Source organism: Bactrocera neohumeralis, unplaced genomic scaffold, assembly GCF_024586455.1.
Source record: "Bactrocera neohumeralis isolate Rockhampton unplaced genomic scaffold, APGP_CSIRO_Bneo_wtdbg2-racon-allhic-juicebox.fasta_v2 ctg747, whole genome shotgun sequence".
Lineage (NCBI taxonomy): Eukaryota > Metazoa > Arthropoda > Insecta > Diptera > Tephritidae > Bactrocera > Bactrocera neohumeralis.
Genome location: NW_026094258.1, coordinates 4,080 through 15,495, shown reverse-complemented (window position 1 = coordinate 15,495; position 11,416 = coordinate 4,080). Strand labels below are relative to the sequence as shown.

General features: G+C 42.9%; 1 protein-coding gene across 1 annotated transcript; it reads right to left on the bottom strand.

The window, feature by feature from the left end:
* Positions 1-1,019: 1,019 nt before the first annotated feature.
* On the bottom strand, positions 1,020-1,669 carry LOC126767520 (uncharacterized). Its single transcript, XM_050484995.1, has 2 exons — positions 1,610-1,669; positions 1,020-1,535 (listed from the first exon to the last, which is right to left on the bottom strand). Exons 1-2 carry the CDS (start codon positions 1,667-1,669, stop codon positions 1,020-1,022), a joined length of 576 nt encoding a protein of 191 aa, XP_050340952.1.
* Positions 1,670-11,416: the final 9,747 nt, after the last annotated feature.

Genomic DNA, 11,416 nt, shown 5'->3' with positions numbered 1-11,416 from the left:
CATAGCGAGGGCGCTATACATTGACAGGATAGCCGACTGTAAGGCAGCTCTATGCGAAATATTAATTCTCATCTGAGTGGCATCACCGGCACATCAAAAGCAACGCTTGAATATCAACCGCCAACGCGAACGCAGCCTCCCGTGCGATATTCAGCCCTATCACGCAATCCATCGTAGCAAAGCTACGAATACGAATGTCCGCTACAAATACGCATAATTTGCTATCATTGAATCCATGTGAATTCGAAACTTTTGTTGCCAGACTTAATTTTGAATTTTGACATTTCGAAATCAGCTGTGTAGAAGAAAAAACTTAAATTTTGATTAATAAAACTGAAATCGTTTATATTCAAATTGATTTTACGAACAAAATATGGATTGTTAAATTTTATTAAAATTATTTTTCTAAAAGAGGTTTATTAAAAACTATCGCTTAAATAAGGCGGCCTTTACGTATGTCCTCGATGTTCTAGAGAGGAATGCTAGTTCTTCAAGATCGTCATTTTTACTTCATCGATGGTCTTCGGTTTTACGGTTTTTAGCTGAAGGAGGCTATCAGCATGGAGTGGGTAAAGACTTCGATATTCCAATGGCTCAGTCAACATTTTGTTGCATCTTAAAAGAAGTATTGGGATTGCTTCAGTCCCATTTGTGCCCTCAGTGGATAAACCTCGAGTTAAGTAACTTTGAAAAAAGTGAGACGAAAAAGAATTTTTTACAGAAATACGGATTTCCAGGCGCGATTTTGTGTGTAGACGGGACACATTATTAAAATCGTTGCTCCAACTAAAGATAAGTTTCTCTATTATAACCGCAAGGGATACTTTAGTATCAATGCCAAGTTTTGTGACCAATTCACATTTCAAACATCTTAATCAATGTTTTGCAGATATGTGACAATAATATGAAAATACGTTATGTGAATGCTCAGTTTCCTACAAAATGTTACAAAAATTCCAAAAACGCCTTACAAATTTTCAAACATCAAAATCGTTTTATATTTGTACAGGAGATGCTAGTTATGCCCTAGAACCTTGGTTAATGACACCATTCCGTACCCCTCCCTCAGAAAGCCCAGAAGGGAAATATAATAAAATACATGCTTCCCCTTTTTTAAAATCGTTTTGCATTTCCAATGCTCTGCCTAGTTGTCGCATACCTAATGAAAGATCGTCCAACTTATCGATAACCTTTTCCTGAAATTCTTTTCGAATTGTAAGTTGTTCTTTTATTAAATCGGCTGTACATGTATCCGGTGACCTAGCAGTCCGTCTAGGCAGTGCTGGACTGCAGGTCACTGATGTCATTGATATGCCGGCCTCTGTCTCATTGCCAACGTCGGCTGACATTGGTAAGCCCATGCTCACTGTATTTTTAATACCACTTGTACTCGACTCTAATGCGGTTAGTGTTATTACCGCTTTCTCCAATTCGCTGAAATGGTGCTGCCTATTTCTGCCGCCACCAGAAGCAGACTGCTCCTTTTTATTTTCCACCAATTTTCTTTTTATGTAGGCCTTCCAGTCAAGCCATACCTAATATAAAATAAGTCAAACAAGCTTTAAATTATCCTGTTACAACAATAAAAACTACAACTTTATTATATTACCTTCTTCCAGCTGGAAATATCCTTGATAGGCAGACCAACACTGTTGAGTTCTTGGGCCATATTGTTCCAAAAAGCTGCCACTTCTTTTTTAGGGCACTTGGAAAAACCCTGCGCCATTTCAGGTTTTTGCTGTAACAGCTTAACTATTAGTGCATATTGCTGCTTGGTGGTAATTACTTAGGACCTGCGGAAATCGCATTAAATATTATTTTACTGGTAACAAATATGTTATAGTTTGAATTCAATAAAAACTTACATTTTTATTTTTTTAATTTATTTCTCCGCTAGCAAAAACTTGTCGTACAAAAATTCCGATAAAATTCAAAATTTTCCGTTCCGAGTGAATTCAGTGAATGCCACTCTACGAATCTCGAACTTACGTTCGTAATTGTTCGAATTACATGATTTCGTATCTTTCCCGAAAAAACAGTCTACGATGGATTGCGTGATAGGGCTGATTATCTTTTATTCAATAAACTTTGTGAACTATAATTTATCTTTTAAATAAATAAAGACCATCCTGAAAAAAATTTCCGAATCAAAACATTTCAGCATTACAGCCGAGTTAACAAGAGCGTGACGCCAATTGGATATTCCAAGCGTAGCCAGGTCCTTCTCCACCTGATCCTTCCAACGGAGTGGAGGTATTCCTCTTCCTCTGCTTCCCCCGGTGAGTGCGGCATCGAATGCTTTCAGAGCTGGAGTGTTTTCGTCCATTCGGACAAAATGACCTAGCCGCTGTCTTTTAATTCGCTGAACTATATCAATGTCGGCATACATCTCATACAGCTCATTGTTCCATCGAATGCGATATTCTTCGTGGCCAACACGCAAAGGACCGTAAATCTTTCGCAGAACTTTTCTCTCGAAAACTCGCAACGTCGACTTATCAGTTGTTGTCATCGTCCAAGCCTCTGCACCATATAGCATTACGGCAATTATGAGTGACTTAAAGAGTTTGGTTTTTGTTCGTCGAGAGAGGACTTTACTTCTTAATTGCCTACTCAGTCCGAAGTAGCACCTGAGGGCAACAGTCAACAGTGACGTGAGCACTAAGTCGTGAGTGCGACGATTGTTTGTTTGATGACAGGAGATATTTCATCTTGCTTTTGTTCACTGCCTGACCCATTTGCTTTTCTTCCGTGTCCAGTCTGGAGAAAGCGGAACTAACGGCGAGGGTGTTGAGGCCGATGATATCAATATCATCGGCATACGCCAGAAGCTGTACACTCCTATAAACGATTGTACCTATTCGATTAAGTTATACAGCTCGTATTATTTTCTCCAGAAGCAGGTTGAAGAAGTCGCACGACAGGGAGTCGCCTTGCCTGAAACCTCGTTTGGTATCGAACGGCTCGGAGAGGTTCTTCCCGATCCTGACGGAGCTTCTGGTGTTGCTCAACGTCAGTTTACACAGCCGTATTAGTTTTGCAGGGATACCAATTTCAGACGTCGCAGCATATAGGCAGCTCCGTTTCATGCTATCGAAAGCAGCTTTGAAATCGACGAAGAGGTGGCGTGTGTCGATTCTCCTTTCACGGGTTTTTTTCCAAAATTTGGCGCATGGTGAATATCTGGTCGGTTGTTGATTTGCCAGGTCTGAAGCCACACTGATAAGGTCCAATCAGTTTGTTGACGGTGGGCTTTAATCTTTCACACAATACGCTCGATAGAACCTTATATGCGATGTTGAGGAGGCTAATCCCACGGTAGTTGGCGCAGATTGTGGGGTCTCCCATTTTTGTGGATTGGGCAGGGCACACTTAAATTCCAATCGTTGGGCATGCTTTCGTCCGACCATATTTTACAAAGAATCTGATGCATGCACCTTATCAGTTCTTCGCCGCCGTGTTTGAATAGCTCGGCCGGCAATCCGTCGGCCCCCGCTGTTTTGTTGTTCTTCAGACGGGTAATTGCTATTCGAACTTCTTCATGGTCGGGCAATGGAACGTCTGCTCCATCGTCATGGATAGGGGAAGCGGGTTCGCCTTCACCAGGTTAAACTTTTACTGCCATTCAGCAGGTTAGAGAAGTGTTCCCTCCATAATTTTAGTTTGCTCTGGGCATCAGTAGCTAGATCACCTTTGGAGGTTCTCCAAGAGTTTGCTCCGGTCTTGAAACCTTCTGTTCGGGGTTCTCATTTACTACTCCGTAGCTGCAAAATTTCTAAAATTATTGCTATGCTATCGCTACCGCTCTCACTTTGTCGGGAGCCGCAGCATAGCCTTAGCATAACAATGTAAAGTATGTGCTCTACTCTGCTCCGAGTTTTGTTAGGTAAAAACTATAGCTGGAGCGGGAGCAAAAAAAATTCTGCGCTATGCTCTGGCGTAGCGGTAGCAAAAAATTGGGAGCGGTAGCACAGCAGAGCAAATGAAAATTTTCATGTGCTACAGCTCCCGAATGTGTTTGTTGTTTTTTTTTCTTTTTTGCTATTTTCTGGCATAACATTTGAATTAATTGAATAATTGCCATAAAATACCTCTGATCTGTGGGAATTGAAAGATAAAAATCAGGATTGTAGTGTATTTTCTATGGAAAATTTTTACATGCCTCGGTCCAGTTCTTAATGTTAATATTTAGGGCTAAAATTTTCAGGGAATTTTTTTGGGGTATTTTCAAGGAAATTTCGTGACGGGACTGAAAAAAATTAATAGTTCAAAAAAAAAACCCTAATGTATAGAAAAAGGGGGAAAGTATATGTACATAGTTAAAATTAATTTCGAAAATTCATAGTAATTGAGTATTGTAATACATTTGGAATAGATGATGTTTTTGGTAATATAAAATTGGTAAATATTTTACATGTTAAAAAAAAATTATAATTTATTCAATTATTATCTAATTCACTTTATTAATATATTTCTTAAAATATTTGATTTTAGATTTATAAAGGCACTTGACGCAACAAGTGCCAAAATGATTTGCATAACACTGCTTTGTTTGAATTATTAAATTAATTCAAATATCATGCCAAAATAGCAAAAAAGAAAAAAAAACAACAAACACATTCGGGAGCTGTAGCACATGAAAATTTTCATTTGCTCTGCTGTGCTACCGCTCGCAATTTTTTGCTACCGCTACGCCAGAGCATAGCGCAGAATTTAATTTTTTCTCCCGCTCCAGCTATAATTTTTTACCTAACAAAACTCGGAGCAGAGTAGAGCACATACTTTACATTGTTATGCTAAGGCTATGCTGCGGCACCCGACAAAGTGAGAGCGGTAGCAAGAGTAAAATGAAATGCTACGAGAGTAGCGTAGTTTTTCAAACGCTGCTTCTGTTAGCCGCCGCATCTTGTCGTAGAATTTTCGAGTATTACCCCTGTCGGCCAGCTTGTCAAGCTCTTCATAGTCACGAATTTCGGCCTCTTTCTTTTTCTGTCTGCCAATGCGTCTCGCTTCCCTCTTCAACTCTCGCTATTTGTCCAATTCCACACGTGTTGTAGTCGATCGTAACGGTGCGAGGTAGGGAGTCTGTCTCTCCGCTAGGACACGTCGTACTAGCTGATCTTTTGCATTTTCCGAAAACCAATGGTTTCGGTTGCAGCTGTACGTAAGGAGTTTGAGATGCCGTCCCACAGTTCCCTTATATGGAGATGTTGACGAGTGCCCTCAGAGAGCAGGAAAACAAGTCGAGTAGAAAGTCGTTCGACAATCTATTGTGATTGCAGCTTCTCAACGTCGAACCTTCCTTGTGTTTGTTGACGAGCGTTTGTTGCTGCACAGAGGTGGGTGCCAATTTTTGCTGCAACAAGATAGTTCACGTCCAGAACACTGGAGACGTGTCTTCCGTCTATCACAGCATGATCGATCTGGTTGGTGGTTTTTCGATCCGGAGATAGCCAGTCAGCTTGATGAGTTTTCTTGTGATGGAATCTAGTATTACATTTCGGGCCCCGGTGTAGTCGATCAGCCTCAACGTATTTGGGGATGTTTCGTTGTGGAGGCTGAATTTACCGGCCGTAGTACCAAAGATACCTTCCTTGCCCACCCTGGCGTTAATGTCGCCAAGCCCGATTTTGACATCGTGGCGGAGCAGTGCTCATAGGTGTGCTCCAAGCGCTCATAGAAGGCATGACCAATGATGATCGTCCTTTTCTTCCGTCGGGGCGTGGGCGCAAATCAGCTCACTTTGATGCGGATTGTGGCTGGACATTCATTCACCAGGGTGAATGATAGTACTCGGCGACGGAGCCTCTCTCTCACCACGAATCCCACACCAAACTTGCGCTCCTTCATATGGCCACTGTAGTAAATGCCACAAGGACCTACTCGTCTAAGTCCTTGTCCCGTCCATCGCATTTCTTAGACAGCGGTGATGTCAGCCCTCACTCTAACGAGGACATCAACCAGCTGGGCAGCGGCACCTACCCAATTAAGGGACCGGACATTCCAGGTGCCTGCCCTCAATTCGTAGTCCTTATTTCGTTTGCCATGGTCGCCATCAAAAGGGGGGTCTCTCATCCGAGGCTTGTTGTTTCTTTTCATTGGGGGTGTTTTTTTTATGTGGCGGGTCCCAAACCCAACGCGCAACGAGACTGTTTTGTCTTTTTCATTGGTACTGTTTCTTTAGTCGTGAGCTGCTTGAGCCATATGTAAAAGAATCGTTTCTGGCCACACCCAAGTGAAAGGCGAACTTTCCTCACTTGCGTGAACTTCTACGCATGACCCCATCCTCCATTGGTCTAATTTAATTTTTTCATTTTGTCCAATAGCTCCGTTTAAGTGTTAAAGAAAAGTGTATGCCTAGTGTCAGAAAAAATATTTTACGAAGATATTTGGGTGGGGCTTACATTTGGTTATGATAATTTGAATTTTAAAGCTAATTAATTGTTGCTTTACACGTTTGATTTGTATAGGAGAGCTTTGTGCTGAATGTTGGGAATTACCAGAATTAGACGTGTTATTATTTTGTTGGCGGGAAAGTGCATCAGCAACAACGTTCTGATGTCCAGGCTTGTAACTGATTTTAGCGCCGTATGATATGGCGAAAATTACGGATTGATGATCGGTGAATATAGTTAAATCTGCTATGCCATATAAGTAATTTCGAAGTTTCTGTAAGGCCCACACAATTGCGAGTAACTCTTTCTAATTTGTAGAGTAAATCTGTTCGATTTGGCTGAGTAATCGTGAAATAAATGATATTGGTTTTTTATTCTGTGATAATGCACAATTTCTAGCGTCTGCGGTTAATTCAAAGGGCTTGCTGAAAATTGGTTGGATAAGTTCAACCAGATCTTGAAGTTCTTCTTTTATTCGACTTAATGCTGCTACTGCAGGTTCATCTAATGTGATTTTAAATTTTGTGCTTTGATTTTTTGAAATGCCACCGTTGTCTCCTTTGAGAAACGTGGTAAGTGGTTTAAAAATGGCTGCAAAATATCTTATAAATTTTCGACAATAACTTGCTAGACCTAGAAAAGTTCTGAGCTTCTTCAGTGATGTAGGAGTGGAAAATCTTTTATAGCTTGTAGTTTTACTGGATCGACAGTTATTTTATTGTATTTAATTATTAGATTAGATTAGATTTATAGATGAGGAATGCTCCGCGACCTTAGGTCTATTGTGCCCTCTCCTAAATCACAAAGACTCACTTAGCCCCAGTACAATGATGAAGTCCAATATTCTTCCGGGTGCTAGTGAGGCGATGCGATCCCTATCAGGAAACATGGATCCAAGGGCCTTATTCCTGCGTCTACAGACTGCCGTGCAGTCGATCAGCAGGTGTTCCGGTGTTTCAAGCTCCCTGTCGCAGAACCGGCAGTTAGTACAAGAAGATAGTCCCATGTTATATAAATGCCTATTTAACTTGCAGTGGCCAGTATAAAATGCGACCAATAGCCTAAGTTTATTCCTAGGGAGGTTGATTACAATTTTGAACCTGCTCATGTTGTACCCACCCATTAGCAACTTGGCATGTCGCATGTCGTGCGTTCATTGCCAATGCTCTTTCCTGCCCACTCCTTCTTCTTTGCGGAATAGCCCCTTTATGGTATGGGGACCCACCACAGTAAAGGGTTCGGGTCCTACCATTTTGGTGGAGGCTGCGGGGCGGGAGAGCTCATCTGCCAGTTCGTTACCGGCTATTCCTCTGTGACCTGGCACTCAGATTAGGTGCACCTGGTTTCTTTCCGCAAGTCTGTTCAGCCGTTCTCTGCGCTCCTGCGCTCCTGCGCTAGTAGCGATCTGATCTCGAAGGAGGATCTCGTGCCCTTCCGTCGCCACGCCATGCGGTCAGGGTTGCACTGACCGGGCCACGGTTACTAGTACCGCTGCCTTGCGTGCGAGCTGACACGGTCCTGTTGCGCTCCTTTTCTGGGGATACATTGTTCGCTTTATTCCTTCCTCTGGCCATAGCCTCCACTGCCTCGGGAGTCTTCCCGTCCCGGAGATATGGTACCGCTCATACCCTTCCTGTGCGGGTTATCACACCCGCCGGGTTTTCCAGCATCTGGGAGAGGACGTTGCCCACCTCTTCTGCGTCTCCTCCTCCTTCTACGAGCACCGTCGGTCTCCCCCGAGTCCGAACCGCTAGGCCTTCTTAAAGGGGTCTTGGCGGCGCTCGTAGCTGCTTCAGCGGCAGCAGGCACTTCTGCCAGGCGAGCGCCGCTGCATGAGGGCATGTCGTCATCATCCTCCCTGGCATGCTCCTCAAACAGCGCCCGCTCCTCTGGCGAGAGAGCGTTAAGGAAGCTAAACTTCCGCTTAGCTCCTTGATCCTCCTTGCCTGTCGCTACGCTGCTTTCTTTTCCTTTTCCATTGTCCGTGGCCGTTGCCCTCGGTTGTTGCCTTATTGTCGGGTTGTTTGGTGTAGTTGTGTTTTGTGTTTGATTACTCATCCTGTTCTCACGACCCTTGGCTTAACGAGGTGAGCTGTCGGGTCTATTATTCTTGTGGGGAACTAGGGGGTCCGCCACGCCAGAGCCCCTTGACGTGGTAAGGCCACAGTTACTCCCCAATTCGGCCCGGGGTTGGGAAGGTTCCGTTAGAATACAGCCGAATTTACCTCCTGGCTGCAAATCAACCAATGGGCACAGGAGTCCCATAACACCCTGGATTAGGAGGTGGTAGCTCTTGGTTGACGCACGCGTGCAGTACCCGATATCCCACCCACACTGGTTGGGGGGTGCCGAGTATGCCTTGCGCCTAAGCCCCTTCACCACGGCAAGGTGCCTACCATTCGCAGAGGTATTTATGTGCCATAAATATTCTACAGAGTCTTGAAAGAAGTGAGACTTTTCATTAGAAATCTTCATGTCAGCTTGATGAAGTGCTTGATACGCTCTTCGAGAGAAGAGTAAATGAGAACATCGTCTATATAGATATACGCAAATTTGCCAATATATGGTCTCAAGATATCATCTATACTTGTTAAAAATTTGACGAAACATTTTTCACTCCGAAAGGCATGCGAAGAAATTCATACTTGACTCCATTGATGAAATCCAGATTCCAAATCTAAAGTTGTAAATATTTTGTAGTAAATGGTAATATCGAGTTAGAACCTTCATTTTGTTGCATTATTTTTTCTATTTCAGATCTATAGTTTTCATTGCTTACTGTGTAACTAATTTTTTTCAAAATTTCCCTTTTTTTCTTGGCCCTATATTTATAACTGAGCTTATACTCGAAAAGGTTAATCTCTGCTTTAATTTTCAAAAGACCCTGTTCACCCAGAGGCATATAAAATTCTTCTAATGCAACTGTTTCAAAAAATGTGAGATTATGCTCTAACAATGTTATTATTTTTTTAGATTTTGTTATGGAGTAACCATTAAGAGTTTTCACTTTTACAGGTTTAATTTGAATAGGCTTACCTATTTAACATTTTGTGCTTATGTAATTGTTTGTTGCTCCAGTATCAATCAGGATGTTAAGCGGTTGTGAAAGCTTCGTAACAGAGTGTGAAATATCTGGCCGGGTTGTTATGGCTAGATCCATCAGCGAACCTATCAGAGATTGATAGCTTAACTGGTTCGCACGCGGACACTCATCATTGTCACACTTAACCTGGAATCCTGCGCTCAACGAATGACATCCGGCTTGCAGTTACTCAGACCATACTCGTGGAGTAGGTTTCCAATATATTGCTTGTGACCAACAGAAACGTTGGCAGCTACTCCTTCTCTTTCTATTTCCATACAAAGGAAATGCTTCACCTGTTGAGCGATTTCATAGATGTGCTGGCAACAATCAAGTCGTCAACATAGACAATGACCATGCTGAAATCCGTGCTACTACGGAGTTCACTAGCACATGAAACGAGTCGAATGGTCAGGAGCACCTCACTCAGAGTTGTGTTCCATTCACGACCACTTTGCTTTATGCCGTATGAAGATTTCTGAAGCTTGAGCATACTCCCAGGATTTTCTTGGTCTTCAAATCCCTGTGGTTGTCTCATGTACACCACATCTCGCAGTTCATTGTTGAGATAAGCAGATGGCACATCAATTTGGTGCATATACATATGCACATACCTTTCTCAACCGCTATGGCAATTGCTAGACTTATTGTTAAATATCGTGCCACAGGAGAGAACGTTTCAGTGTAGTTGACACCGAATCTCTGGCCACAGCCTTTGGCCATTAGCCAAGACTTAAAACGAGCGATGTTGCCATGCTTGTCACGCTTTACTGCAAACACCCATTTATAACCGATCGCCTTTTTGCTCTTCGGAAGATACAGAAACGACTACGTTTTATTGGCCTTTAGGCTGTCCATCTCCTTCTGCATCGACGCCGTCCACTGACTGGCATGATCAGAACTTATGTCCGAAGTTACTGTTTCTGGTACTGTCACATCATCTGTTGTCCTAACATTCAAAATGTTATACTGCTTGCTTGTACGCCCTGTACGGATCAGCTTTGGTCGCCCAGGACCCCTCCTTGATATTTGACTCATCCTCATTGTCTCTTCAGACAAAACTCCATCAGACGCATCGAAGTCGGCATTAGCGTTTTTCATATTTTCTTCTTCTGTAACACATCGTGAACTAGGACACAATCTCCAAGCTTTGGCGCCTTTTCTGGGGTTTTCCGTTTATACCTTTTGTGAAGGTCCTTTAAATACTCTTCTTTCCATCGGCGGCTGAAATTATGATGGAGAAATTTAATTCGTTCCCATCTGTTTAGTAAGGACGGCGACTCCACGCCTGGCTCGGGTGTGGCAGCAAAGTCTGAGGGGTCTTGCGAGGGTGCAGCCAGAGCCGTGAGTTGAGAACGGCTTCGATTCTGGTTAACAATGTCGTGAATTCTTCATAATTGAATTTGAGGTTGCCAGCGAGCTTCTTGAAATGAAATTTAAAGCTTTTTACAGCTGATTCCCATAAACCACCCATATGAGGAGCGCTTGGGGGGGATGAACCGCCAGTTAATACCTTGAGGAGCGTATTTTTGAACAATGTCAGGAGAGACTTGTTTTATGAACTTCACAAACTTTTTTTCTCTAGCTCTTTGAGCTCCAATAAATGTTTTGCCATTATCGCTCATGATTTTTGAAGGAAAACCACGTCGTGCGACGAAGCGAGCAAATGCGGTAAGAAAAGCCTCCCTGGTCAGATTAGTATATAGTAGCTCAAGGTGTACTGCTTTTGTTGTGAAACAGACAAAAACAAGCACATAGCCTCTCATGAGGGTAGGAGATCTTATCATGGAAGCCTTTATCTGAAAAGGACCAGCAAAATCGACACATGTAGTGGTAAAAGGCGGCGCAAAGTTGCAGCGTTTAGGTGGAAGTTCTGCCATAATCTGGTGCAGATATTATTCCTGTCGTACCACAAGCTGCATGAGACGGTTCTCGGCGT